At 41.1% G+C, this 27329-nt stretch overlaps 2 protein-coding genes and 1 pseudogene across 9 annotated transcripts in view; 1 reads left to right on the top strand and 2 right to left on the bottom strand.

The window, feature by feature from the left end:
• Positions 1-5622, bottom strand: part of CPNE3 (copine 3) — a 46143-nt gene extending 40521 nt beyond the window's left edge. Inside the window, exons 1-2 of one of the 5 annotated variants that reach the window (XM_019032596.4) lie at positions 5466-5622; positions 4506-4543 (exon numbers count right to left, since the gene is read on the bottom strand). The gene's annotated coding sequence lies outside the window, so the exon portion shown is untranslated. Of the gene's footprint in view, positions 1-4505; positions 4546-5313 lie in introns of all 5 variants that reach the window. The other 4 variants (XM_055349238.2, XM_055349237.2, XM_019032597.4 and 1 more) reach the window with 4 other exon arrangements.
• Positions 5623-5660: 38 nt separating this feature from the next.
• Positions 5661-27329, top strand: part of RMDN1 (regulator of microtubule dynamics 1) — a 40109-nt gene continuing 18440 nt past the window's right edge. The window contains exons 1-2 of one of the 4 annotated variants that reach the window (XM_063709366.1): positions 5661-5766; positions 12433-12550. In XM_063709366.1, the coding sequence (XP_063565436.1) occupies positions 12436-12550 (115 nt within the window). In that variant the 5' untranslated portion in view covers positions 5661-5766; positions 12433-12435. Of the gene's footprint in view, positions 5767-10781; positions 11058-11090; positions 11428-12432; positions 12551-27329 lie in introns of those variants that run through there. The other 3 variants (XM_004047242.5, XM_019032425.4, XM_019032426.4) reach the window with 3 other exon arrangements.
• On the bottom strand, positions 14406-15978 carry LOC101149177 (solute carrier family 2, facilitated glucose transporter member 3-like; annotated as a pseudogene).

Below are 27329 nucleotides of genomic sequence, written 5' to 3'. Positions count from 1 at the left end.
CAAAACAAAAAAGAAACAAAAAGGAAGAATCACTGGATCAGGTGTCAAAAGAAATGGACTGGGCAGATCACCTGAGGTCAGGAGTTTGAGACCACCCTGGTCAACATGGCAAAACCCTGTGTCTACTAAAAACACAAAAATTAGTTGGGCATGGTGCACTGTAGTCCCAGCTACCTGGAAGGCTGAGGCAGGAGAATCACTTGAACCCAGAGGTGGAGGTTGCAGTGAGCCAAGATCGTGCCATTGCACTCCAGCCTGGGCAAAAAGAGCCAAATTCCATTTCAAAACAAAACAAAAAAAAGCTATATCTGAAAAAAATGTATCTAGAAACTTCTCCACTAGTTAGGTGCCTTTGCTCAAGATTGTTATTAAGTGCTCAGATGACTTAAATAAACAAACCAACCACAGGGCCCAGTCTATTAAGTAGATGCAGCACAATAAGGAAATAAATTTTATTAGCATCCATGAAGTCTCACATTATTAAGCTCTTAGCATCTATCATGGCAGCAAAATAAATCAGCTTTTAGCCACACTTCAAAAAGTTTCCAGATTCTTAAACTATCTTGAGCAAGATCTAAATAGTGATACCATTGCTGATGCTTGGACATGCAGAACTGAGGAAAGCAGGAATTAACAGGTGTGATCACTCTAACTTCAAAAATAAAAAGTAGGTGCAGTTTTACTTTCTCTTTATCATTACAAAGTAAGCAATCAACTAAAGACCCTTCATTAATTTCTCTAAAATCCTGGTATTGTTCTATTCCATGATTCATAACTGGCTACAAAGTTTACTTAACATGTGTTTCAGGTTATACCACTTTTCTAATCCCTTGGCTACTGTATATACATTTTGGAAGTATCACTGATTGTATTTTCAAGTCCAACAATTGAACAGTTCATCATAGGTTCATTTAGTGAGGTATTAATAAAAATTATTAATAGAAGCAGGGTTGGGCCAGGCACGGTGGCTGATGCTTATAATCCCAGTACTTTGGGAGGCCGAGGCAGGCAGATGGCTGGAGCTCAACAGCAGCCTGGACAACATGGCTAAACCTCATCTCTACCAAAAATACAAAAATTAGCCGGGCATGGTGGGGTGTGCCTGTGGTCCCAGTAATTCTGGAGGCTGAGGTGGGATTGCTTGAGCCTGGGAGGCGGAGGTTGCAGTGAGCCGAGATCATGCCACTGCACTCCAACCTGGGTGGCAGAGTGAAGCCCCATCTCATAAATAAATAAATCAATAATTTTTTTAAAAAAGAAGGGCTATCAGAACTTATTAGCTACCTAAGCAGAAAAAATAAAATTAAAGTTAAAAAGTTAAAAATAAGTACTAACATCAGTGTTGCTAAAGTTGGTATACACCCCCTACTACTAAATTTGACTGGCTTAAGAAAAAAAGAAGCAGTGGCAATGTCTCACTATTGCCCCACTTTATGGAACATGCATCTTGGCAAAGCTGGCTATAAAATACATGTCTACAAAGTGAATCACCTTTTACCCTCAATGAAAATCAGTGCTGCATCCCCTAGCTGAAAATCCCAAGTGTTCAGTTGAAAAGTTTTCCATCATAAGGACCAAGTAAAGCTGCTGGCCAGCTGTGCAGCAGGCAGGTTGGATCTGATATTAAGGTACACCAACCTGTGAAGACTGAAGTCTCCTGGGGTTCTCATTCCCCTCAGAGCACATTAAGAATTTCCCCCCTTCTGGAATTTCCCAGATGTTGAACCAGCCACCAGAACCTCTCACCTGCCCTGGTGTCCACCATGCCCCGACTCTAAATGCATGCTTTCCAAAATTTGACTCCTTTCCTTCTCTTTGTAGGGGAGCATGTATATTTAATTGGGCAAGATGGGCACTTCACAATTCATCACTGTGTGCTCCTTTCTAGTTCACAGTGAACAAATAATCTAAAAATGCCTTCAGTTTAAAGCAGCAACAACCACAATCATGTGGTTCTCAAGGTTTAAAAAGTTTGTATATTGGGCAAAGGCTGTTGAGATGTTTATACATTTCCTGATTTCAAGAATATTCATGTCCTGGTTGCTTAACACATCGTTTCAGCTGTTTCTAATTAGGGCAAATCCCTTTATATTTCCCAATCATGAGCAGTTTAATAGTACTATTAATTCATTCAACACTTATTGAACAAATATTATAGATTGCCTACTGTGTGTCAGGCACTGTTCTAAGGTGCTGGAGAGCCAACAATAAACAAAGCAGGCCACCATCCCCATCAGGGAGAGGTTAGTTACACTGCAGGAAGGCAGACAACAATGAAGACAAATAAGTAACATATATAGTATATTAGGTGGCAGTAAGTGCTACAGGGAACAATAAAGGAGAGCAAGAAGTACTGGAGGTGGGGTGCAATTTTACATATTTTATAAAATTGTTTTGACAATACCATAAGTATTTGTCTTAATTTTCACTTCTTTTTAAAAAATTCTGACACATAAACATGAAAATGTGGACAGATAAGTAAGTTCCTCTTTACAGTTGCAGGTACCTCTTTTAACATGTACTGACCGTCACCTTGAAGTCTAAAGGCGTGGTAAACTAAAAGCCAGGGAAGGTGAAATAGCCGGATAACAATGTGTCCAGAAAACCACACAGTTGCTCTGGTAATTTTCACAGGAACTAAATATAATACAACCATTTGCAAGAGACATTTCAAAATAATTTACTAAAATGAGTATGTAGTATTTCCTTCTTTTTTTTTTATGAGGAAACTTACTAATATGCTATCCACCTAATTCATATTGGTAAATGTGACCATAATACTGATGAATTTTAATGTCTTTTAAAAAGTTATGATTGCATACTGCTAAGCTGCTATATTAAAAGAATAAATAGTCTCTCCAAAAAAAACCCCAATATGATTCCCACTCACAAGTAAGAACAAGAAGGGAAAATATTGGTGGGAAGGAAGCTAGATTGTAGGCTGAAGGTAATGGTGGGTACAGTAAAGGAATGCTCTAGTTAGGACTCCTGCAGGTCACTGAGTACCACCAATGGAAGTGACATTGAGTCTTGCTAAAAGATCCACCTGAAATATCATGCTTTGGTGAGCAGTGGTGGCCTTATGAATCTTTGAAGGTCAAATGACATATAATCATTTTTCACATCTAACATTAACTTTTATAGTTTTGCTAACAGGCATACTTTCTAGCATAATAAATCACTGACTAAAGAACATTTGAAAGGGAGGAAAAAAAAGAAAACTCTAACAATAGTAAGAAAAAAAGCCCAGTGATAGTACCAAAAAATAAAGAGGGCAAAGGAAACAATGGATAAAGCCATACCAAGAATTGATAGGGCCGGGTGTGGTGGCTCACACCTGTAACCCCAGCACTTTGGGAGGCCAAGGCAGGAGGATCACTTGAGCCCAGGAGTTCAAGACCAGCCTGGGCAACATAGTAAGATCTCATCTTTATTATAAAATAAATAAATAAGTAAATAAAAGAATTGATAGGTGTTGGAGTACAATATGAACTAGGTACCGAAACAGATGCTGCAAGGGAAATACCCAGGGCAGCAGTGATACCATCATAAAGAGCACAGAAAATAAAATATTTTAAAATGTATAATAGGTTGCCATAAACTTATATGAAAATGAAGACCACTGTCTATAAAGTGTTCACAGTTATAGGTAAAATTAGAAGAGGTGTCCAGTCATTATGCAACCCTTAATGGCAAACACTCCTTTTGTTTCTCCCATCCTGGAGCCTCCTCTCCCTTCCTATTCTTCAGGGACTAGACCTGAAAGAAGAAATCCTGAAAGAGAACTGCAGACTTCATTGTGGGGTTTGTGCCAGGCACCTTTTGGTCTGTGGGGTCCTAAAATTCAGCTCCACCTCACATCTAGAGTCTCAAAATGATCCAGTCCCAGAGTTTGAAATTTTTCAGCCCAGAGTGGGATGTATTTTTCCAATTCATCAGCCAAAAGGAACTGACCTATTAATAATTCTTGCAAAGGCAAAAAGTGGCCCTGGGTACCACAGATCAATGACTGAGACATCTATTGTTGTCATTATAATTGCCATTATATATGTCATCTGTTTTCAGTTCCCTTTTCATTTCCCATCCTTTGCTGTTTCCCTCTACCTATGTTCTAGGCTTGCACAAGTTCTGTTTGGCTCTGGCTGGCAGCACACACAGAGAGCTAGTTTGCTGACCCTCATTAATGACATCAGGATATATGTGGCTATATATAGCTTACCACTAACTACGTGTCAAGCACTTTGCTAAATGTTCTACAAGTAGGATCTAATTTAATTCTCATAGCAACCTTGTGACATTTTATCTCTATTTCACAAATGCAGAAACAGGCCCTAAAAGGTGAAGTATCCTGCCCAAGGTCATACAGCTAACAGCCCTCATAGCATAGATTTGAAACCTAGGTATCTGTCTTATCCCAAAGAATAATGTTCTTTTACATTAAGCAATAAAGCCTGTGCCCTAAAACCATACGGACTTGAATTCCAAACCCTAATGCCACCACTTACCAGTTGTGTAATTTGATGAATTATTCAACCTGAGTTTCCTGGAGAATGAAACAGAGTAACATCACTTTAATAAGTGCTTGGGAGCGTTAAATAACCTAACATATAAAAACTGTCTAGCACAGTTGTTGTGGGACATTGAAATCAATAGTCACAATATTCAATCCCGCCCTTCCCTCTATTTGATTATCCATTATAGAGGTGGCCTCACAAAGACAACACTAAGGATATGCAAAAAGTGCAGATTATCATTAAGTGCAACATAAATGGTTGATCTGCTCGGTCCCAACGGGTTCTGGCCGTGCGCTTCCTCCACAATCTTGGTGTAGGGAACCCAAAACACTAGACAGAAGAATCTTGAAGCTGGAGGAGAAACGGGAGCTGCTAGACTACTTCTCACAATCTCCTTGTTTACCCTGAAATCAAGAGTCACCTCTTCCCACCCCATCTGCCAGCTTCTCGGGTGCTCTGAAGCGCGCGCCCCCTGCTCAACTGGGCATTGGCTTCACCACGGACGTGGTGTGGGTACCCTATCTCTCTCCCCGCGTGGTGCTGCAGCGATTTCGGGGCCTGTCACCCTTCTCTGGGCCACAAGCCCGACCCTCTCCGCCCAGGGAAGGAGGGCGGATCCCAGCCTATCCCCAGCCCCAGGTGCGCGAGCGCCAGGCCCAGGCGGGGCCTTGCGGCCCGGAGCTGAGCCCCGAGCCCGGACTCCTCCAGGAGGCGCCGGCGGTGCCTGGGTCCAGCCAGGCCGCGACCTAGCTCGGGAGCCTCCCCGCGACCTGCCGATCCCCAGCTGCGCGAAACCCACGGAGCACTTCCAGCAGCAGGGCCCGGCGGGACCTGCCGCACGGAGCCTGCGGGCTCGGATTCTCCAGGCCAGGACTTTCCTTTTCCCCCGGGCGGTACGGTTGCTGGGCTGCTGCCTCACCGGCCCAGGAACTGGGAGACGCCCGCACTCACGTGGGGGTCTTAGAGGTGGAAGTCGAGCGACGGTGGAGAACAGGCTGGCAGCGTCCGGAGCGACGCCGGGACCGCAGGGATTCAGGAGAACCTAGGGCTGGACTGGCAGAGCAAGGGGGCGGGGAGGGGGCGGGGAGGGGGCGGGTCCAGTGCGCGCCCCGCCCCGCACAGCTTGCGCGAGGATCAGCCCATCCGCAGGGAGCTGACTCCGGGCTGCATGTCAGCTCCTTGCTAGTAGGCTGGCGCTTCAAGGCCATTCTGGAGGCCAGTCGCTTACTGAAAAGGCAAAACTGACTTTAAGGTAAGTGGTTTGGTGCACCAAAATAAATTCCTTAAGGATTAAATAATTTAAATATTTGAGAAAATTTATACCATATCTGAACTGAGAAGACTGGGCGCAGTGGTGGCTCACACCTGTAATCCAAACATTTTGGGAGGCAGAGGTGGGAGGATGGCTTGTGCCCAGGAGTTGGAGACCAGCCCCAGCCTGGGGCAAAAAAATGAGACCCTCCTCCACCGCTACAAAAAGTAAAAAAAAAAAATAGCTGGGCGTGGTGGCACGCGACTGTGGTCCTAGCTACACATGAGGCTGAGGCAGGAGGATCACGGGCTCAGGCTGCAGTGCGCCATGTTCGTGCCTCTGCACTCCAGCCTGGGTGACAAACAGACCCTGTCTCAAAAAAAAAAAAAAAAAGTTACCAAGACAAATTATCAACATGAAAATAGCGAAATACATCTTAGCTCTTAACCATGCTTATATGCTTATTTAGGGCATTCTTAATGTGCACACTACCAAGGACATTTTATATCCTTCATTACCTTTAATCCTCATGATTCTGTGATGTATTTGGTGCCAGTATACCCATTTTACAAATGAAAACTGCAATTGAGTAACATGAGATTTGGAAGCTAAATAATTGGCCTACTTTTCTGAAGTCACACAAATTGTAAGTAAACTAACCTCAAAGTGCAGGCTGGACTGCTTGCTACTCCATGCTGCCTGCAGCTAAACAAAACACTATGGAAAATATTGATACATGACTGCTCGATAATTTAGAACTTCTTCCCAAGGAAACAGGGACAAAATCAATAAAACACATTGGGAAAAATATTGGTCCCAAACCTGACAGAGTTAGTATCTTAATTTCATTTATTTTTTATTTTAATTTTTTTGAGACGCAGTTTCGCTCTTGTTGCCCAAGCTGGAGTGCAATGGCGCGATCTCAGCTGACCACAACCTCCGCCTCCTGGGTTCAAGCGATTCTCCTGCCTCAGCCTCCTGAGTAGCTTGGGATTACAGGCATGTGCCACCATGCCCAGCTAATTTTGTATTTTTAGTAGAGCCAGGGTTTCTCCATGTTGGTCAGGCTAGTCTTGAACTCCTGACCTCAGATGATCCACCCACCTTGGCTTCCCAAAGTGCTGAGATTACAGGTGTGAGCCACCATGCCTGGCCTCTTAAGTTCATTTAAATTGATAAGAAAAAAAAAAACACCCAATAGAAAAATGGGTGAAGGGTTTTTTTTTAATTACAGAAGAAATGGAAAGGGTGTCAAATGAAGAAACAAAGACATTCTTAAGTAAAAACTTTACTCTTAATCCAAGAAATGCAAACTAAACATTTTTATTTTATTTATTTTTAAGAAATGGGGTCTCACTATGTTGCCCAGGCTGGTGTTGAACTCCTGGGTTCAAGTGATCTGCCAGCCTTGGCCTCCCAGAGTGCTGGGATTACAGGTGTGAGCCACCATGCCTGGCCTGCAAATTAAACATTTTTAAAATCGTATCAGTGCCAGTGAGGATTCATTCATTTATTCAACAAACACATCCTGATTGCCTACTATGTGCATTGCTCTAGACTTGTGAGCAAGACAGACAGGAACTTCTATCCTAGAGGAGGGTTGAATCTTAAGTTAGTTGTTAAAGACAAATGAGATTTCAGACAGCCAGAAGTGCCATGAGAAAAGTTAAGGCAGGGTGATGTGATAGAGGGACTTGAGGAGAGTGTGAGCTTATTTAGACTGGGGATCTGAAAAGAGCTCTCTAAGATGGTATTTGATCTGAGATTTGAAAAATAAGCAGCAGCCAGTTATGCAAATATCTGGGGCACAGGAATGGTAGCAGGGGCAAAGATAAGAACAAACTGCAAGTGCAGAAACAAGGCCTTTGTTGCTGAAGTGTACTGGGGAGGTACTACAAGTGTTTTAGTTTTTACTAAAGGTTTCTGGCTCTATTTTTGATTCTACTTTCACATGTAAATGAAGGTTCTTAGGCACCACTAATTGGATTGCAAGTTTCAAATTTTCCAGAATATATAGTATCCATACCTAACCTTCAAAACTTTTCTTTACACTAAAATAGGGAAAGAGTAGAGGCAAGGGGATGGTTTTGTACTTTTAGTATCCAAACAGCAATCTGTTTGGTTTGCAGTGGTGCGATCTCGGCTCACTGCAAGCTCCACTTCCTGGGTTCACGCCATTCTCCTGCCTCAGCCTCCTGAGTAGCTGGGACTACAGGAACCCGCCACCACACCCGGCTAACTTTTTGTATTTTTAGTAGAGACGGGGTTTCACTGTGTTAGCCAGGATGGTCTTGATCTCCTGACCTCGTGATCTGCCCGCTTTGGCCTCCCAAAGTGCTGGGATTACAGGCGTGAGCCACCGCGCCGGAACTTCTTTTTTTTTTTTTTTTTTTTGAGACGGAGTCTCGCTCTCTCGCCCAGGCTGGAGTGCAGTGGCGCGATCTCGGCTCACTGCAAGCTCTGCCTCCTGGGTTCACGCCATTCTCCTGCCTCAGCCTCCCGAGTAGCTGGGACTACAGGCGCCCGCCACCACGCCCGGCTAATTTTTAGTATTTTTAGTAGAGACGGGGTTTCACCCGAACTTCTTTAATTTTCTTTCTTTTTTTTTTTTTTTTAAAGACGGTGTCTCACTCTGTTGCCTGGACTGGAGTGCAGTGGTGTGATCACCGCTCCCTGCAACCTTGGACACTTGGGCTCAAATGATCCTCCCAGCTCATCCTCCTGAGTAGCTGGGACTACAGCATGCACCACTACATGCAGCAAATTAAAAAACAAAAACAAAAACAAAAAACAAACAACAACAACAACAAAAAAACATGTTTTTGTAGAGACAGAGTCTCACTATGTTGCCCAGGCTGGTCTCAAACATCCTGGGCTCAAGCTGTTCTCCCGCTTTGGCCTCCCAAAATGTTGGGATTACAGGTGTGAGCCACTACGCCCAGCCTATATTCTTAAGGTTATCAAACTTCCACACCTTTCCTCTGAAACTCCACACTCCAACTCTCTATGCTTTACTTGGCTGTTATATTAGTTATCAGTTGCTGTGTAACAGATTACATCAAATTTAGTGGCTTAAAACAGGAACAATCATTTATTATCTGTCATAGCTTCTGTGGTTTAGGAATTTAGAAGTGGCTTAGCTGGGTGCTTCTGGCTCATCATCTCTCTTGATGTTGTAGTCAGATATTGGCCAAGGCTGCAATCATCTGATGGCCTGACAGGGGCTGAAGGAATTCTTCAGCCCAAAAGTTCAATTGTGCCAAGGCTGAGAAACCCTGCTTTAAACCGATGGGACTATACATTTAAAAAATACTAATGTCGTGAAAGACCAAGGCTGACGATTTAAAGATTTAAAGAAAGTAGAAACATAACAAATGCAAGACATTATCAAGATTTGATCTTGAATTTAGAAAAAAAAATCATTAGTATAAAGGACAGTATTGGGAATTAAACAAAATTTGTATATTAAATAATAGTATTCTGTCAATTTCAGTTTCCTGAATTTGATAATTAAACTGGGACTAAGTAAGGGAATGTCTTGTTTCTAAGACTGAAGAGTCATGATATCTGTGATCTACTCTCAAAAGGCCTAACAACAGAAAATACTAGGAATATAATATGTGTATTATAGGTAAGATATGTTAAGAAAGATAAAGCAAATGTGAGAAAAAGGTAACAATGGCTGAATCTAGCTGAAGAATATATGGGAGTTCCTGCAACTTTTCTTAGGATCTAATTTTTTTTTCAAAGCTAAAAACTTAATTACAAATTCACTCTAGCAGAGATATCAGAAACTTAATTTCACTGTTATCATGGTATCCAGTGGCATAAACATTTAGCAATATTGAGGGGGTAGCTACCAGTAGAAATGCATAAAAGTGATTCTGTCTTTGGGAAAAAACAGCTAGGTTTCAGAAGTTGGGAAGGAGATCTATATATTTTTAAAGATAGACTTTAAAGACATAATCCTAAAGAAATACAGCTGATTTAATGGGAACTAGTGGAGGTAGCAATCATATAGTAGAAGGAGCACTGGACTCAGAGTAGAAAGACATGGATTCCTGTCTTCTAACATATCCTTGGTTACGTTAATATATCTCTTTGAGTTACAGTTTTTTCATTTGTAAACCTGGGATACCACTTACTTCACAAGGTAGTTCGGAAGATCAATACGACTATGTATTAATTCCCTATACAGTATTAAAAGTACCATAGAAATGCAACCTAATTTTTTAAAACCATGACTCGCCTCTCTTATTACCCATAAGATTTTTCGTGAAACCCATATAGTAGGTACTCCCTTTGCAGTCTGTGTTTCCACCCACCCTGATCAGGCCTCAAGTAGGATCCAAAATTTCTTCATTTTCCCACAAAAGAATTCCACTCGAGCAAGAAATATTATTTTACTCGAGTAAAATAAAATACTTTGCTCGAGTAAGTAAAACATCTTATTGAAGAATTTTAGGGGAGACCAGGGTTTGTTTTTGTTTTTGTTTTTTACTACACATGCCCTAGCATTCAAGGGCATCAATATCCTTTCCAGAGGCCTCCTCCCACTAGTTCCTCTTCCCAAAACGCTTTGCATTTTTTGTTCCTTTGCTCTGGACTCTCTCTTGAATCTACCCCCTTGAGTCGCTCAGTCTCTTCCTTTCCCTTCTTCATGTTGGGCAACATAATTCTTCCAATTATTTACTTCCAAAAAAGACCCACTAGTACCAAGATTCAATCTACTTTTGAAGGCAGCAGATAATTAAAATGACAATTTTTTTTCTGGCATACTTGTATTCTCGGGTCTATTTCCGAGCTTTCAGTTCTATTCTGGCGACGAATCCTTGTGCCCAAACCATGAAAGACCCCCTAGAGAGATGGAGCAGAAACAAGTCAGAGCGCCTGAAGAGAGCGCTCTCACGGCCTCAGTCCTGAACGCAGGCGCGGAAAGTCCATTAAGTCCCACCCCAATACCCAATCGGGGTATTTCCCACCCCCTAAGCCCGTGCACCGGAAACCATGGGGGCGGAAGAGGTGCTGGGCAGGAGGCGGAAGAGGTGCTGGGCAGGAGGAGGGCGGGCGCGGTTCTTTCCGGAAGGATTGAGGCTCCTTTAGCCCCGCCCGCCTCCGTAGCTGCGTAAAGTAGTGCAGGGTCAGCCCGCGAGTTGCAGGTCATGGCGCTGGCTGCTCGACTGTGGCGCCTTCTGCCTTTCCGACGTGGAGCCGCCCCGGGGTCTCGTCTCCCTGCGGGGACTTCGGGCAGCCGCGGGCATTGCGGCCGCTGTCGATTCCGCGGCTTCGAGGTACCCCCGTGGTCCTGGCTCCCGCTCCTCACTTCCTACTCAGTGGGTTCCGGCTCCCCCTTAAGGGGTGGCGGCCCCGCGCTGCCTAAGGAATGTGGTGAACCGAGGAAAGAACTCGGGGCCACTGTGCCTGGAACGCCCGGACAGGTCCCTTCCATTTTGCAAACCTCCACTATCCTAAACTGGGGCTGTCAGAGAAGGAGTGGGGTTTGCCCCCACGCGCCCCAGAAGCTGCCTGCTACCCGCCCTTCCTGTGTGAAATGTAGAACAGGACGGGAAAGAACTTTGACCGCTGTGAAATTATTCTCACTGTGGCGATGACAGATGCAACAGCGCTTGAGGCTGCCCCTTTCAGACTTTGAAAAGTGTGGTGTGTGATTTAAAAAGTTCTACGACTCAGAAGCAGAGATTTCATACTGTTTAGGTTTTTGTTTAAAAATGATTATTTCTGAGTTGCCCGTTTTATCTGCATAACGTCAACGAAGGTTGTCGGCATGTTGTAGTCTCAGTTCTGGTATTTCTATTAGACTGCTCGTGGGCCTCTGTTTATTCTTGTCAGGGAATTGGGGAATGGCATTAGTGCATATGATATATTTCACATGAACTAGGTGTTTCATTATTTTAAACTCAAATTTTTAACTGCTCAGTTAAAATCTTTCAGAATTATTATGGGACTGATGGTGGGGAGGGGTGGTTAAAATTTGGCATATTCCCTTTCCTTGGAAGTTTATAACCAAGTGGGGAGGTGATAGATAATATAGGCAGAGAGATGGGAGGAGTTCTAAGTATGAAACTAGTTAGCCTTAAGTTTTCAAATTGGAACAATGATGAGTTTGAAGTCCCATTTTAGGCCTGGCCCCTTGGCTCAGCCTGTAATCCCAGCACTTTGGGAAGCCGAGGCGGAAGGATCGCTTGAGTCCAGGGGTTTGAAACCAGCCTGGGCAACACAGTGAGACCCTGTCTCTACAAAAAAAATTTAAAAGTTAGCGATGTACATTTTTTATATGTAGTAATTACTATATATTATAATCTTGTCTGTAAGATTCATTTTTATTATGTGTTGGTGTCTCATATTTTACTTCATACAATTTACAATATCCATGCATTTGCAAATAAGTTGTAGCAAATAAGTTGTAGCTCTTCCTTTCCAGCAGGAGTGTGATTTTTAGATGAGCGACGACTCCAGGCGATATCTTTTTCTCAGTAAGATACGCTTTGAGATAGTTTTACTAAAGATTTTGATGAAGTAATTTTTAAGCTTCCAGTATTATGATCGATTGCTTTGGGGGTGGGAGAAAATTCATTTAATTTTTGCTTGGGGTAGCAGTACCTTCAAATTTTCAAAGTTTGTAACTCAACATAATTGTTTCCATAGGTAATGGGAAACCCAGGAACTTTCAAAAGAGGCCTTTTACTCTCAGCCTTGTCGTATTTGGGTTTTGAAACTTACCAGGTTATCTCTCAGGCTGCTGTGGTTCATGCCACAGCCAAAGGTAAGCATAAATTAGACATATGGAACATTTAGAGTTTTTTTGTGTGCGTACATTCAGAATTTTTATTTTAAAACAAAGAATCAGGGTAATGTTAATAATAGAAAATCCATATGGAAATATTCACAATCTGCTCAGTGAGAAATGGGAAAACAACTTCCCTGCCTAACTGCCAACCTACTGTTTGAGGAGCCAGAAGTTGACGTGAAGTTGGAAGAAGGTCACCTTTTCCAGCTAAACCCCACTCCATAGCTATGTGCATTTTTATTTGAAGTCTCCATGACCAGAGGAAACAGTGAGAACTGAGAACCAAGATACTGTTATCAGCAAGGGTTTGGCTAAAGGGTCTGAGATGTGTAAGCACCAAGAAGGGGAAGGGAAATTGAGCAACATATGAAAAAGGGGCTGTAGGAACACAGAAAAAATAAGTGAACAATAACCTATTTCCATCCAGAGCAAAGGGACAGTGCACACATATTCATCCTCTCAAGTGTGGGCTACACTGTACATTGACTCATACTATCTCAAACATGGTCTGTTGGAAAGATTGAGACCCCCTAAGGGCACTTGGCATAGGACCACAGTGACATGGTAACAGACATAGACAAGCATGGCATGACCCTAAGGGCAACAACACACCTTTAGATAATACTCGTTCAGAAAAAAATCCCAGAGCTGAGGTTATAAATTCCAAGTTAGCTATAAACATTCTTGGGGAATTCCTTTAAAGATATGAGTTAAAATAAAACAAAATCAACACCTAAAATCTCCTAAAGCACAAAATGGAGAAATAATGAATCTATACCGAGAACTGATTATTTTAGGTTTCTCATTTGGATGGCTCTCCCACCAGATAGGTGGTGGGATTACTTCAAAAATAATGAGTCTCCTACAAGGAGGAGTTGTTTGGTCCAGTGAGGGGGAACAAGCTTTCTAGAAATAACTTTCCCTTCCCTTGACTCCATTCAAAATTAGAACCCATCAGCCACCATTAACTACAATGCCCATATTAGTTAATAATCCTAGATTTCAAGTACTACTACATGTAAACTATTAAAGAAAAAAGTTCCAAAGGAAATCAATAACTTTATTATGTAGGCATATGACTTTTATGGGAAATTAAACAAGAGTTTCCATCTGAAGGACAGAAATTGTCAAGAGGTAATGTGCAGACCTCAGGCACCACATAATATACCCTCCAATAATGAACTACATTTCTCCCTAAATTCTTCATATTGCACGCTAACCTCCCCAGCATGAAATCTTCTACTGTATAACCTCTCTTTAAACACCTCCCTCCAATCTCAGTTTCCTTCTGTTTTTATTATTTGGCAAAATTACACTTAAAAAAATAAACATTTCCGTCATGGGACATGTATACCTATGTAACAAACCTGCGCATTCTGCACCTGTATCCCAGAACTTAAAAAATTATGTAATTAAACCAGAGGGTAAAATAAATAAAACTCAAGTTAATTTGCCTTGTAGAGCTATATGGAAGTGAGGAAGGTGCTCTTACATAAACCCCCTCTGCCTTCCACACTCATATGTATATCTTCTTCCTGATAAGTCTGAGGTTGGGGGAACTGCGCCTTACTTTTCCTCTCCTATATCCCCTAGTGCGGCAATATTAGAACCCAAGGAAGGAAAAACTGGCAAAGTTGTCATATGCCAAGTGGCCAGTGCCTCCTGAAATGAAGGTAGGTTCACTTGGTCTCTCCTATGCAGAAGAGAATGTCCAGGAAATAAAATATTTTAAAAACCATTGAAAATCCAACAAACCCCAGCCTTGAGGTGCGCATGGAGTGCGTGGGATAAGAAAGGAATCAAGTAGCAGCATTCAGAAGCAGTCCTGGGTTCATCCTGACGAGGTCTCTCCTTCATTCAGGGAGAGGTGGCTTTCCCATGCTGGGAGGGAGGTGGAAGGAGGCATGACTTAGACATTGGTGGTGGTCTCGTTAGCAGCCTGGATGCTGTTCATCTCCATGATGCCATCCTTCCCAGATCTATCTGCACCATGTGCCTGCCTTTCAAAGGCCCATGTGATATCCTCAAAAGCCCTGCCATGGGTCTCAGGGACTTTGAAGAAGGTAAAGATCAAGAAGGTGATGAGGAAGCTGGCGAAGATAATAAAAATACAGGCTCCTAAATAATAAGCAGCAGAGGGGAAGAGCAGTCCGACTAAGAAGTTGGAGGTATAGTTGGCGCAGCTGGCCATTGCAATCGCAGCTGGGCGGGGGCCCTGGCTGAAGAGTTCGGCCACAATAAACCAGGAAATGGGACCTGGTCCAATTTCAAAGGCCACAAAGACCAAGATAGCCCCGATAAAGACAAAGCTCATCCCATTATACTAATCCTTTAATAACAAACAGTCATGAGCATGGAACAAAAAGCCATCCCTCCAAGGCCTATCATATGCAGGGTCCGCCTTCCTGCCCTTTCCAGCAGAAATAGGGAAACTACAGTGAAGATAGTATTAAACACACCTGCACCAATGGTGGCATAGATGGGCTCTTGAACACCTGCATCCTTGAAGATTCCTGTTGAGTAATAGAACACAACATTGATTCCAGAGAGCTGTCGAGAGAGCTGGAGCACGGTGGAAATGATGATTGGCTGTTGGTAGCTGGATACTCTAAAGAACTCCAGCATGGTGACTTGCTTTTCTTGTGACATCCTTGCACTCTCATCTTGCATCTCCTGGTTGTCTTGGGATACATCCCGGGTGCCTCACAACTGCTGGAGGATCTACTTAGCATTCTCCTCTTCTTTTCTGTTAATGAGCAAAAACCTGGGACTTTCAGGGCAAAATGGAAGGGCTGCACTTTGTAGGATAGCAGGAAGGATGGTAAAGCCCAATAGTACTGGCCATAGCTCTTCAGACCCAAGGATGAATTTGAATTCCAGACCAAAGATCTGGGCCACCAGAATTCTGACAATGATGCCCAGCTGGTTGAGAGTGCCAAAGGTACCCTGCAGGGCAGTAGGTGAGATCTCTCCAATGTACATGGGCATAAAACCTGTGCACAGTCCACAGAAGAGGCCAATAACCAAGCAGCCCAGGATCAGCATTTCAACCAACTCAGCTACTTTACACAATCCCATAAGGCAGCCACCAGAGACAGCCAACAGGTTGACGATAAGCATTGAATTGCACCTGTCAAGAAGTGGTTGATAAAGAGTCTAATGGAAAAGGAGCCAGTCATACCAACAATGGAGAATATGGCCACAGACAAGGACCAGAGGGACGTGAGCAACATCTCAGAGGGAGGGATATTTGCCTGGTCACTCAAAGTGTTATTGATAAATTCCTTTATGATCATCTCAGGAGCACTGATGACCCCAGTGTTGTAGCCAACTTGGAAAGAGCCGATTGTAGCAACTGTAATGGCAACGATCAGAGCTGGGGTGACCTTCTGTGTCTGCATGGTCCTAATCTAATTCTTTTCAAGTCTTCAATAAAGATCTAGGAGTGTGATTCCAGAGATAACTTTTTCAGCCAACAAAACCTTCAAAATGTCCTTCTCAGAAACAAGTTTTCTCCAGGTCCTCAGGAATGCTCTAAACTCTCACCATTACAGCATCTCTCAAGTTATTTTTGTTATTTTGTTAATAGCTTAGTTTTTTGTTCTTTTTGTTTTGTTTTGTTTTGAGACGGAGTCTTGCTCTATTGCCCAGGCTGGAGTGCAGTGGTGCAATCTTGGCTCACTGCAACCTCTGCCTTCCAGGTTCTAGCCATTCTCCTGCCTCAGCCTCCTGAGTAGCTGGGATTATAGGCACGTATCACCACACCTAGCTAATTTTTGTATTTTTAGTAGAGACGGGGTTTCACCACGTTGGTCAGGCTGGTCTCAAACTCCTGACCTCATGATCTGGCTGCCTCGGCCTCCCAAAGTGCTGGGATTACAGGCATGAGCCACCGCACCTGGCCTAGCTTAGTTATTTTTATATAGGTAATGGAACTAACATTGCTGTGGTCTAGATTATTTTCTGCCTTTCTCTATGTGTCTAATACCATGTATATATATTTTTTCCTAGAAATTAGAGCTGCCTCAGTGATGCTTTATTAACAGTTTATATTTTTATAGAGCCCTTAACCTAAGAAGAATATTCTTTTACATTTTTAAAGGGTTGAGTTTGAAGATTTGGGGGGAAGAAAAAGAACATGCTACAGAGACCATGTATGGCTCACAAAGCCTGAAATATTTTATTCTCTGGATCTTTACAGAAAAAGTTTGCTAATCCCTGCTTTATAAGGACAAAATGAAACCAATCCCGGGGTGTTATATTCTTCTTGATTTGGTTAACAAAAGGCTCTAGTACTTTGAGATAGATAGATTTTATTTACAAACAGAATGCTGCTTGGTAAGTAACAAGTTGAAAGCGAAAAAAAGAAAAATCCATCAAATTTCTTATTGGCGTAATATAGATAAGTAAACGTATATTAAAACTTGGCTGGGCATGGCGGCTCATGCCTGTAATCCCAGCACTTTGGGAGGCTGAGGTGGGAGGATCACTTGAGCCCAGGAGTTTAAGACCAGCGTGGGCAAAGTGGTCTTCAACAAAGTGAGACCCCCATCTCTACAAAAATTCAAATAATTAGCTGGGTGTGTGATGCGTGCTTGTCCCAGCTACACAGGAGGCTGAGGCAGGAGGATCACTTGAGTCCAGGAGGTCAAGGTTGCAGTAAGCCATGATCTCACCACTGCACTCCAGCCTAGGCAATGGAGCAAGACCTTGTCTCAAAAAAAAAAAGACTTGCCAGTTAAAAAAAAATTAGTTAAACCAATTGTGAGCCAAAATTTCTGTATATTAGAGCAATATCATATGAAGAAATTAATGAGTGATGCTTTTTTGTTTTTTACAATCCTCACTTTTTAATTATAAAGGAGAGGGTGATTGGGGAAAGAAGCAGAGATTTGATTTTGAATAGATGGTCTTATTAAACTTCTGATAGAAGAATTTGAGAACATGATCTAAAGGTTGCTAGTTATCTATTGATTTCATTTATCTGTGATTATCTTTCCCTTAAAAAAGCAGATAATTGAGAAGCCCTGCACTGTTCTTTTTTTTTTTTGTTTTAATGTATTTATGAAGAAGGACAAAGCAGAGAACTTGGTTTTGTTACTGGCTGAATGATATATTTTGGCAAATACTTAAAATAATTCATCTTTTTAAAGCAACCTAGACTTTAATTCTCACAGCAGCCTTATAAAATAGTTAGGACAAGTCTTATTATCTTATCACATTATAATAATTTTTGAAAAGAAGCTCACAGAGTTAAACTTCTTGAAAGTCAAAATGTTAGAGTGGAGATTAGAACTTTTTTTTTTTTTTGAGACAGGGTCTCACTCTGATGCTTAGGCCACAGTGGCATGATCACAACTCGCTGCAGCCTCTACCTCCCCGGGCCCAGGTGATTCTCCCACCTCAGCCTCACAAGTAGCTGAGACTACAGATGCACACCACCATGCCTGCCTAATTTTTGTATTTTTTGTAGAGACGAGGTTTCACCATGTTGTCTGGGCTGGTCTTGAACTCCTGGGCTCAAGCAGTCCACCTGCCTCAGCCTCCCAAAGTGCCGAGATTACAGGCATGAGCCACGACACCCAGCTCCTTATCTCTATCTATTTCTTCTTTGAATCTATCACATTTAGTTTCAGTGTATTTTGGTAGCATTATAGAAATGATTGTAAAGATGTAGTGCTTTCTGAAGTAACAAAATTCAGTACTTTGAAAGGGAAAACCAGAATTACTTTTGGCTTTATCATAGTCAATTTTTTTCTTGTTTATTTTTTTTCCAACTTTTATTTTAGATTCAGAGGGTACACGTGCAGGTTTGTTACGTGGGTAAATTATGTGTTGCTGGAATTCGGTGTACAAGTGATTTTGTCACCCAGGTAGTGAGCATTGTACCCAGTAGGTAGCTTTTTGACACTTGCCTACCTCCTGCCCTCCCCATTCTAGTAGGCCCCGGTGTCTATTGTTCTCGTCTTTGTGTCCATGTGTACTCAGTGTTTAGCGCCCAGTTAACAAGTGAGAACATGCAGTATTTGGTTTTCTGTTCCCATATTAATTTGCTTGGGATAATGGCCTGCAGCTGCATCCATGTTGCAGCAATGGATGTGATTTGGGTTTTTTTTTAAGTGGCTTTATAGTATTCCATGGTGTGTATGTATCACATTTTCTTTCTCCAGTTCACCATTGATGGGCATCTCAGTTGATTGCATGTGTTTGCTAATGTGAACAGTGCAGTGATGAACTTAAGGACGTGTGTGTCACTTTGGTAGAACAATTTGTTTTTCTTTGGGTATATTCTCAGTAGTGGGATTGGTGGATCAAATAGTGGTTCTGTTTTAAGTTTTTTTTTAAGAAATCTCCAAACTGCTTTCTACGGTGGCTGAACTAATTTATATTCCCACCAGCAGTGTGTAAGTATTCCCTTTTCTCCACAACCTCACCAGCATCTTTTTTTTTTTTAATTTTTTTTTTGAAATTTTAAGAATAGCCATTCTAAGTGGTATGAGATGGTATCTCATTCTGGTTTTGATTTGCATTTCTGTGGTGATTAGTGATGTGAAACATTTTTTCATGTTTATTGGCTTTTGCTTGTATGTCTTTTTTTGAGAAGTGTTCATGTCTTTTGCCCATTTTTTAGTGGGATTGTTTTTTGCTTGTTCAATTGTTTAAGTTCCCTATAGATTCTGGATATTAGGCCTTTGTCAGATGCATAGTTTGCAAATGTTTTCTTTCATTAAGTAGGTTGTCTGTTTAAGAAACCTGTTGATAGTTTCTTTTGCTGTATAGAAGCTCTTTAGTTAGGTCCCACTTAACCTATTTTTGTTTTTGTTAGAATTACTTTTGGAGACTTTGCCATGAAATCTTTGAAACACCAGAATGGTGTTTCCTAGGTTTTCTTTGGTGTTTCCTAGGTTTTCTTCTAGGTTTTTATAGTTGTAGGTCTTATATTTAAGTCTTTAATCCATTTTGAGTTGATTTTGTATATGGTGAAAGGGGTCTAGTTTCTATCTTCTGCATATGGCTAGGCAGTTATCCCAGCACCATTTATTGAATAGGGATTCTTTTCTCCATTGCTTGTTATGGTCAGCTTTATTGAAGGTCAGATAGTTGTAGATGTGCAGCTTTATTTCTGAGTTCTCTAACCTGTTCCATGGCCTATGTGTCAGTTTTTATACCAGTATAATGCCGTTTGGGTTACTGTCTCGTAGTATTGTTTGAAGTCAGGTAGTGTGATGCCTACAGCTTTGTTATTTTTGCTTAGGATTGCCTTGGCTATTTGGGCTCTTTTTTGGTTCCATACAAATTTTAGAGTAGTTTTTTGTAACTCTGTGAAAGATGATATTGGTAGTTTGACAGGAATAACAAATAGGAATCTGTAAATTGCTTTGGGCAGTAAGACCATTTTATCAATATTGATTCTTCCTGTCCATGAGTATGGAATGTTTTTCCATTTGTTTCTGTCATCTCTGATTTCCTTTTCATTGTGATAAAAGATCTAACTGTATTTCTAAGTATTTTATTATTTTTGTGGCTGTTATGAATGGGGTTGCATTTTTTATTTGGCTCTCAGCTTGGGTGTTATTGGTGTATAGAAATGTACTGATTTTCATACATTGATTTTGTAACCTGAAAGTTTACTGAAGCTGTTTATCAGTTCCAGGAGCCTTTGAGCAGACTGTTTATGGGGTTTTCTAGGTAAAGAATCATATCATCTGTAAGGAGAGATGGTTTGAGTTCCTTTCTTTCTATTTGGATGCCTTTCCTTTCTTTCTCTTGACTGATTGCTTTGGCTAGGACTTCCAGTACTATATTTAAAAGGAGTGGTAAGAGTGGGCATCCTTGTCTTGTTCCATTTTTCAAGGAGAATGCTTCCAGCTTTTGCACATTCAGTAGGATGTTGGCTGTGGGTTTGTCATAGATAGCTCTTATTATTTTGAGGTGCGTTCCTTCAGTGCTTAGTTTGTTGATGTTTTTTAAGGTAAAGCGATGTTGAATTTTATCAAAAGCCTTTTCTGTGTCTTTTGAGATGATCATGTGTTTTTTGTTTTTAGTTCTGTTTCTGTGATGAATCCCATTTATTGATCTGCATGTTGAACCAACCTTGCATCTCAAGAATAAAGACTACTTGGTTGTGGTGTATTATCTTTTCAATGTGCTGCTGGATTCAGTTTGCAAATACTTTTTTGAGGATTTTTATGTTTATATTCTTTTTTCTTTTTCTTTTTATTAAGACAGGGTCTCACTCTGTCACCCATGCTGGAGTGCAGTGGTGCAATCTTGGCTCATTGCAACCTCCGCCTCCCAGGCTCAAGTGATCCTCCCACTTCCACCTCCTGAGTGGCTGGGGCTACAGTTGTATACCACTATGCCTGGGTAATTTTTTGTATTTTTTTGTAGAGTCGGGGTTTCTCCATGTTGCTCAGGGTGGTCTTAAACTCTTGAGCTCAAGCAATCGGTCCACCTCAGCTTCCCAAAGTGCTGGGATTACAGACGTGAGCCACCATGCCCGGCCCATCTGCCTTCACCCGAGTTAATGACCTGAAGTTTTCCTTTCCCATTGTGTCTCTGACAAGTTTTGGTATGAGAATGATGCTGGCCTCATGGAATGAGTAGGCAGGAGTCCCTTCTCTTTGATTTTTTGGAATAATTTCAATAGGATTGGTACCAGCCCTTACTTGTGCATTAGGTTGAATTTGGCTATGACTCCATCTAGTCCAGGGCTTTTTCTGGTTGGTAGGTTTTTTTTTTTTTTACTACTGATTCAATTTTCAAACTTGTTATTGGACTGTTACAAGGATTTCATTTCTTCCTGGTTCAATCTTGGGATGTTTCTAGGAATTTATCCATTTCTTCTGTGTTTTCTAGTTTGTATGCCTAGAGGTGTTTGTAATAGTCTCTGAGGGTTTTTGTTTTTGAGATGGAGTTTCACTCTTGTTGCCCAGACTGGAGTGCAATGGCGCGATCTCGGCTCACTGCAGCCTCCACCTCCCGGGTTCAAGCGACTCTCATGCCTCAGCCTACCGAGTAGCTGGGATTACAGGCATGCGCCACCACGCCTCGCTAATTTTTTATATTTTCAGTAGAGACGGGATTTCTCCATGTTGTTCAGGCTGTCTCGAACTCCCCACTTCAGGTGATCTTCCTGCCTCAGCCTCCCAAAGTGCTGGGATTACAGGCGTGAGCAACCGCACCTGGCCTGGTTTTTGTATTTCTCTGGTGTTAGTGTTAATATTCCCATTGTCATTCTGGTTATGTTTATCTGGATCTTCTCTGTTTCTTTTTTTTTCTTTCTTTCTTTCTTTCTTTTTTTTTGAGATAGTGTCTTGCTCTGTTGCTCAGGCTGGAGTGCAGTGGCGCGATCTCAGCTCACTGCAGCCTCCGCCTCCCGAGTTCAAGCAATTTTCCTGCCTTGGCCTCCCAAGTAGCTGGGATTACAGGTGCGTGCCACCATGCCTGGCTAATTTTTGTATTTTTAGTAGAGACAGGGTTTCACCATGTTGGTCAGGCTGGTCTCGAACTCCTGACCTCATCATCCACCCACCTTGGCCTCCCAAAGTGCTAGGATTACAGGCATGTGCCACTGTGCCCAGCCTCTCTTTGTTTCTTGATTAATCCAGCTGGCAGTCTATAAATTTTGTTTATTCTTTTGAAGAACCAAGTTTTGGTTTCATTGATTTTTTTTGTATGGCTTTCACATCTCAATTTTGTTCAGTTCAGTTCAGCTCTTAATTTTGTTATTTTCTTCTGCTAGCTTTGGATTTGGTTTGCTCTTGTTTCTCTGCTTCCTCTAGATATTATGTTAGGTTGTCAATTTGAGATCTTTCTAACTTCTTGATACAGGCATTTAGCACCATAAACTTTCCTCTTAGCACTGCTTTAGCTGTGTCTCACAGATTCTGGGATGGTAAATCTTTGTTTTCATTAATTTCAAAGAAGTCTTTGATTTCTGCTTTAATTTCATTGTTTACCCAGAAGCCATGCAGGAGCAAATTGTTAATTTCCATGTAATTGTGTGGTTTTCAGAGATCTTGATATTGATTTCTATTTTTATTGAGCTGTGATCCGAGAGAGTGCTTGGTTTGATTTCAGTTTTTTTTTTTTTTTTATTTTGTTCAGAATTGCTTTATGGCCAAGCATGTGGCCTATCTTAGAGTATGTGCCATGTGCAGGTGAGAAGAATGTACATTCTGTTGTTCTTGGGTAGGGTACCTTGTAGATGTCTGTTAATGTCCATTTGATTGTCAACTTTAGATCCTGAATATTTTTGTTAGTTTTCTGCCTTAATAATATGTGTAGCACTGTCAATGGAGTGTTGAAGTCTCTCAGTATTATGGTGTGGTTATCTAAGTCTCTTTGTAGGTCTCTAAGAACTTGTTTTATTAATCCGCGTGCTCCAATGCTAATTGTATATATATTTAGGATAGTTGTCTTCATGTTTAATTGAACTCTTTATCCTTGTGTAATGTTCTTCTTTGTCCTTTTTTATCATTGATGATTTAACATCTGTTTTCTCTGAAATAAGAATAGCAGCCCCTGCTCTTTTTTGTTTTCCATTTGCTTGATTTTTATTTTTTGAGACAGAGTCTCGCTGTGTCACTGAGGGTAGAGTGTGGAGGTGCGATCTCAGCTCACTGCAACCTCTGCCTCCTGGGTTCAAGTGATCCTCCCACCTCAGCCTCCCAAGTAGCTGGGATTACAGGCATGTGCCATGATGGCCAGGTAATTTTTGTATTTTTAGAAGAGATGGGGTTTCACCATGTTGGCTGGGCTGGTCTTGAACCTCAAGTGATCCGCCCACCCCAAAGTCTGGAATTACAGGCATGAGCCACCACAGCCAGCTGATATTTGTTAAGTTAAAAATAACATTTTAAGGTCCTAGGCCTCTCTGAGGCCTGCACAAGTTGGATGAGGCCTTTATAGCCGCAGTAGGGGAGGGTGAGGGAGTCAAATGATCACTGGTTTCTTTCACACTTCAAGAAGCTTTTGTTTTTTGAGACAGAGTCTCGCTCTGTCACCCAGGCTGAAGTGCAGTGGCATGATCACAGCTCATTGCAGCCTCGACCTCCTGGACTCAGGCAATCCTCCTGCTTCGGCCTCCCTAGTAGCTGGGACTACAGGCATGTGTCACCATGCCCAGCTAATTTTTGTATTTTTGGTAGAGACGGGGTTTCGCCATGTTGGCCAGGCTGGTCTCGAATTCCTTGCCTCAAGTGATCTGCCCACCCCGGCCTCCCAAAATGCTGGGATTACAGGCATGAGCCACTGCACCCGACCTCAACAAGTTTTTATGCCACTTTCCAGCATTCTCTTTTCTACCTCTTAAGTGAGCTAAGCTGTGGAGTTCTGTAGTCTATTCCATTAGCAATTTCTAAATACGTAATACATTATTATTAACTATGGTTATCATGCTGTACAGCAGATCTCTAAACCTTATTCCTTCGGTCTAACTGAAACTTGGTACCATTTGACCAACATCACCCCGTTCCCTCCTGCCACTCAACCCCAGCCTCTGGTAACCGCCATTCTACTCTCTACCTATGTGAGTTTGACTTTTTTAGATTCCACATATAAGTGAGATCATAGAGTGTAGGTTGAGTATCCCTTGTCCAAACTGCTTGGGAGTAGAAGTGTTTCCGATTTTGGATTGTTTTGGATTTTGGAATATTTGCATATACCTAATGAGATGTCTTAGGAATGGGACCCAAGTCTAAACATAGAGTTTATTTATGTTGCATTTATATCTTATGCACATAACCTGAAGGTAATTTTATACAAGATTTTAAATAACTTTGTGCATGAAACAAAGTTTGTGTACACTGAACAATCAAAAATAAAAGTGTCAGGTGTGGAATTTTCTACTTGTGGCATCATGTTGGCTCTCACAAAGTTTTGGATTTTGAAACATTTCAAATTCTGGATTTTCAGATTAGATTAGAGATGTTCAGCCTATAGTTGTCTTTCTGTACCTGGCTTATTTCACTTAACATCATGTCCTCCACTTCATATAATGTTCATCCTCATTCTTACAAATGACAGAATGACAGAATTTTCTTCTCTTTTAAAGCTAAATAATACTCCATTTGTGTATGTGTGCTACTTTTTTTGTTTAATCCATTCATCTATTAATGGGCACTTAGGTTGTTTCCTAAGGCATGGCTATTGTGACTAATGCCTTAGTGAATGTGGCAGTACAAATATCTCTTTGACATACTGATTTCAGTTCCTTTGGATATACATCCAAAAGTGGGATTGCTGGATCATATAGTAGTTCCATTTTTAGTTTTTGAGGAACCTCCCTGTTGTTTTCCATAATGCAATAGCTTTATTTTCTTAAAACAACAAAAAAATCACTTTATAATTAGTTGCTCGGCATGTTTATATAATTTGTGAGACTACAGACCATAGCCCTTGAAAAAAGATGAATTGAAAAATACAGAAACACTTTTTTTTATCCTGGAAAATGATCCATATGTTTCTATAAAAATATAACTTCGCTGGCCCTTAGAAGTTTTTCTTTGTCCTATATCTCTTCCATTTGCTGTTTTTTTTTTTTTTTAAGGAATTGGTCTTCAAATAATTCCATGCTTCAGAATTTCTGCTTAATTCTCTTTTGATCTGCTTTATGCTTATTCAAAGCCAATTTAAAAGCTTTTTCTTCCTCCATTTTCTGCAACTAAGTTATATTCTGAAGTGGGAGTTTTTTGGAAATGAGTTGAAGTTTAAGGGCATAAATATCATTGACATTTTAGTTGGATGGGATTATAGGATGACTTTTAAAATGGTTATATCTATATTTATCACCAGGTGGTACCAGATACCCACTTGTTATCAGGAACTGAAGCACTCCTGTGGGAACGTTTCATTATCTGTTTATTATTATTATTATTATTATTATTATTATTATTATTATTATTGAGGCGGAGTCTTGCTCTGTACCGCAGGCTAGAGTGCATTGGTGCGATCTCATTTCACTGCAACTTCTGCCTTCTGGGTTCCAGCGATTTCCCTGCGTCAGTGTCCCAAGTAGCTGGGATCATAGGCACCCGCCACCACGACCGGCTGATTTTTGTATTTTCAGCAGAGATGGGGTTTCACCATGTTGGCCAGGATGGTCCTGAACTCCTAACCTCAGGTGATCCACCCGCCTTGGCCTCCCAAAGTGCTAGGATTGTAAGTGTGAGCCACCACGCCTGGCCTCATTACCTCCTTAAAATAGACAAAATTTAAAGCCCCAAGGTATGCTAATACATTCATAGTACTCTCTGTGCATATGAAAGCTCATGTGTAAAAATGCTTAAAAGATAATCACAAGTGCCCAACTTAAAGGTTCTTTTTTATTTTTTAGTTTGTTTTTGTGTGTTTTTTAAAATTTCTTTCCTGTTTTTGTCACAGTCATTAAAGGTTCTTTATCACTTCATTTGTGTTTTCATATATATTTTCAAAATTCCTCTTTATTGATGAACCTACAGAACTGAGATCAGTGTTCCTTTGTATGTAGTTATTTGTTGTACTTCAGTGCATTTTTGGTTGCACTGTTGCTGGTACTGCTGAGACACAGTATTATTGGTATGAAAGAATTGCCTTAAACTTCGATAATGTTACTGCTACTTAGGGGCTTGAATCTAGATATTCAGATTTTCTACTTCTTAAGTCTTATATAGAGAAATCTCAGGAATGTAGCTATTTATCTTGCCAGAGGAGTATTCTTGTCTTGACACTGCTCACGTGGCTAGAGTACAGTCAGCTAGAAAAGTAAAAAATCAAAGTTTACTAACATACATGTAGGAGGTCACATCATTGGCATTTCTTTAAAAAATTCTAATTATTATGATCTTGCACATATCTATTTTAGGTTACATTTAAGATTTCACTATACAGTTTTAGGTGAATTAACATGTCATTTCATCTTAGAATATTTGCTTATTAAGTTGAAAATAATTTACATTAAAAGTTTAGTCTGTTTTATAGAATATGGTCTCTATGTTAGTAATGTAACTTAGTTGTAAATATTTTCAAGATAGTATAAAATGTTAGGTTAGAAAACAACTGATTTGCAGATATGTGGAGTTGTCTACAAGCTCTCACCCGAGTGCCTATGTCAGTCTGTAGTACCATAGGAAGTGTACTTTTTTCTTATAAATTGTACAGTGTTTGATTTTAGAAAAAATCATACACTGATTTTTTGCAGTGCAGATCACGAGGTCAAGACATCAAAGCCATCCTGGCCAACATGGTGAAACCCTGTCTCTACTAAAAATACAAAAAATTAGCTGGGCGTGGTGGTGCGCACCTGTAGTCCCAGCTACTCAGGAGGCTGAGGAAGGAGAATCGCTTGAACTCAGGAGGCGGAGGTTGCAGTGAGCCGACATAGTGCCGCTGCACTCCAGCCTGATGACAGAGTGAGACTCCATCTCAAATAAATAAATAAATAAATAAATAAATTTATATATATATTTAAAGCCATTATATTATAGCTTATAGTATTTATGTAATTTGGAGCTAAGTTATTTGAGAGATTATAAAAGAATGCACACAAAAAAGATTTAGATTATTCACTAAATTTCTACTTTTTTTTTTTTTTTTTTTTTTTAAAGATATGGTGTCTTGCCATCTTGCCCAAGCTGGTCTCGAACTTCTGGGGTCAAGTGATCCTCCCACCTCAGCCTCCCAAAGTGTTGGGATTATAGGCGTGAGCTGCCATGCCTGGCTGACAATTTCTACATTTTTAATCGCATGAGTAATGTGATTTAGAATTCCTGGA

The sequence above is a fragment of the Gorilla gorilla genome, chromosome 7 (genome assembly GCF_029281585.2).
Source record: "Gorilla gorilla gorilla isolate KB3781 chromosome 7, NHGRI_mGorGor1-v2.1_pri, whole genome shotgun sequence".
Classification (NCBI taxonomy): domain Eukaryota; kingdom Metazoa; phylum Chordata; class Mammalia; order Primates; family Hominidae; genus Gorilla; species Gorilla gorilla.
The sequence above is the reverse complement of the archived record's forward strand: the minus strand, read 5'-3'. Positions and strand labels throughout refer to the sequence as shown.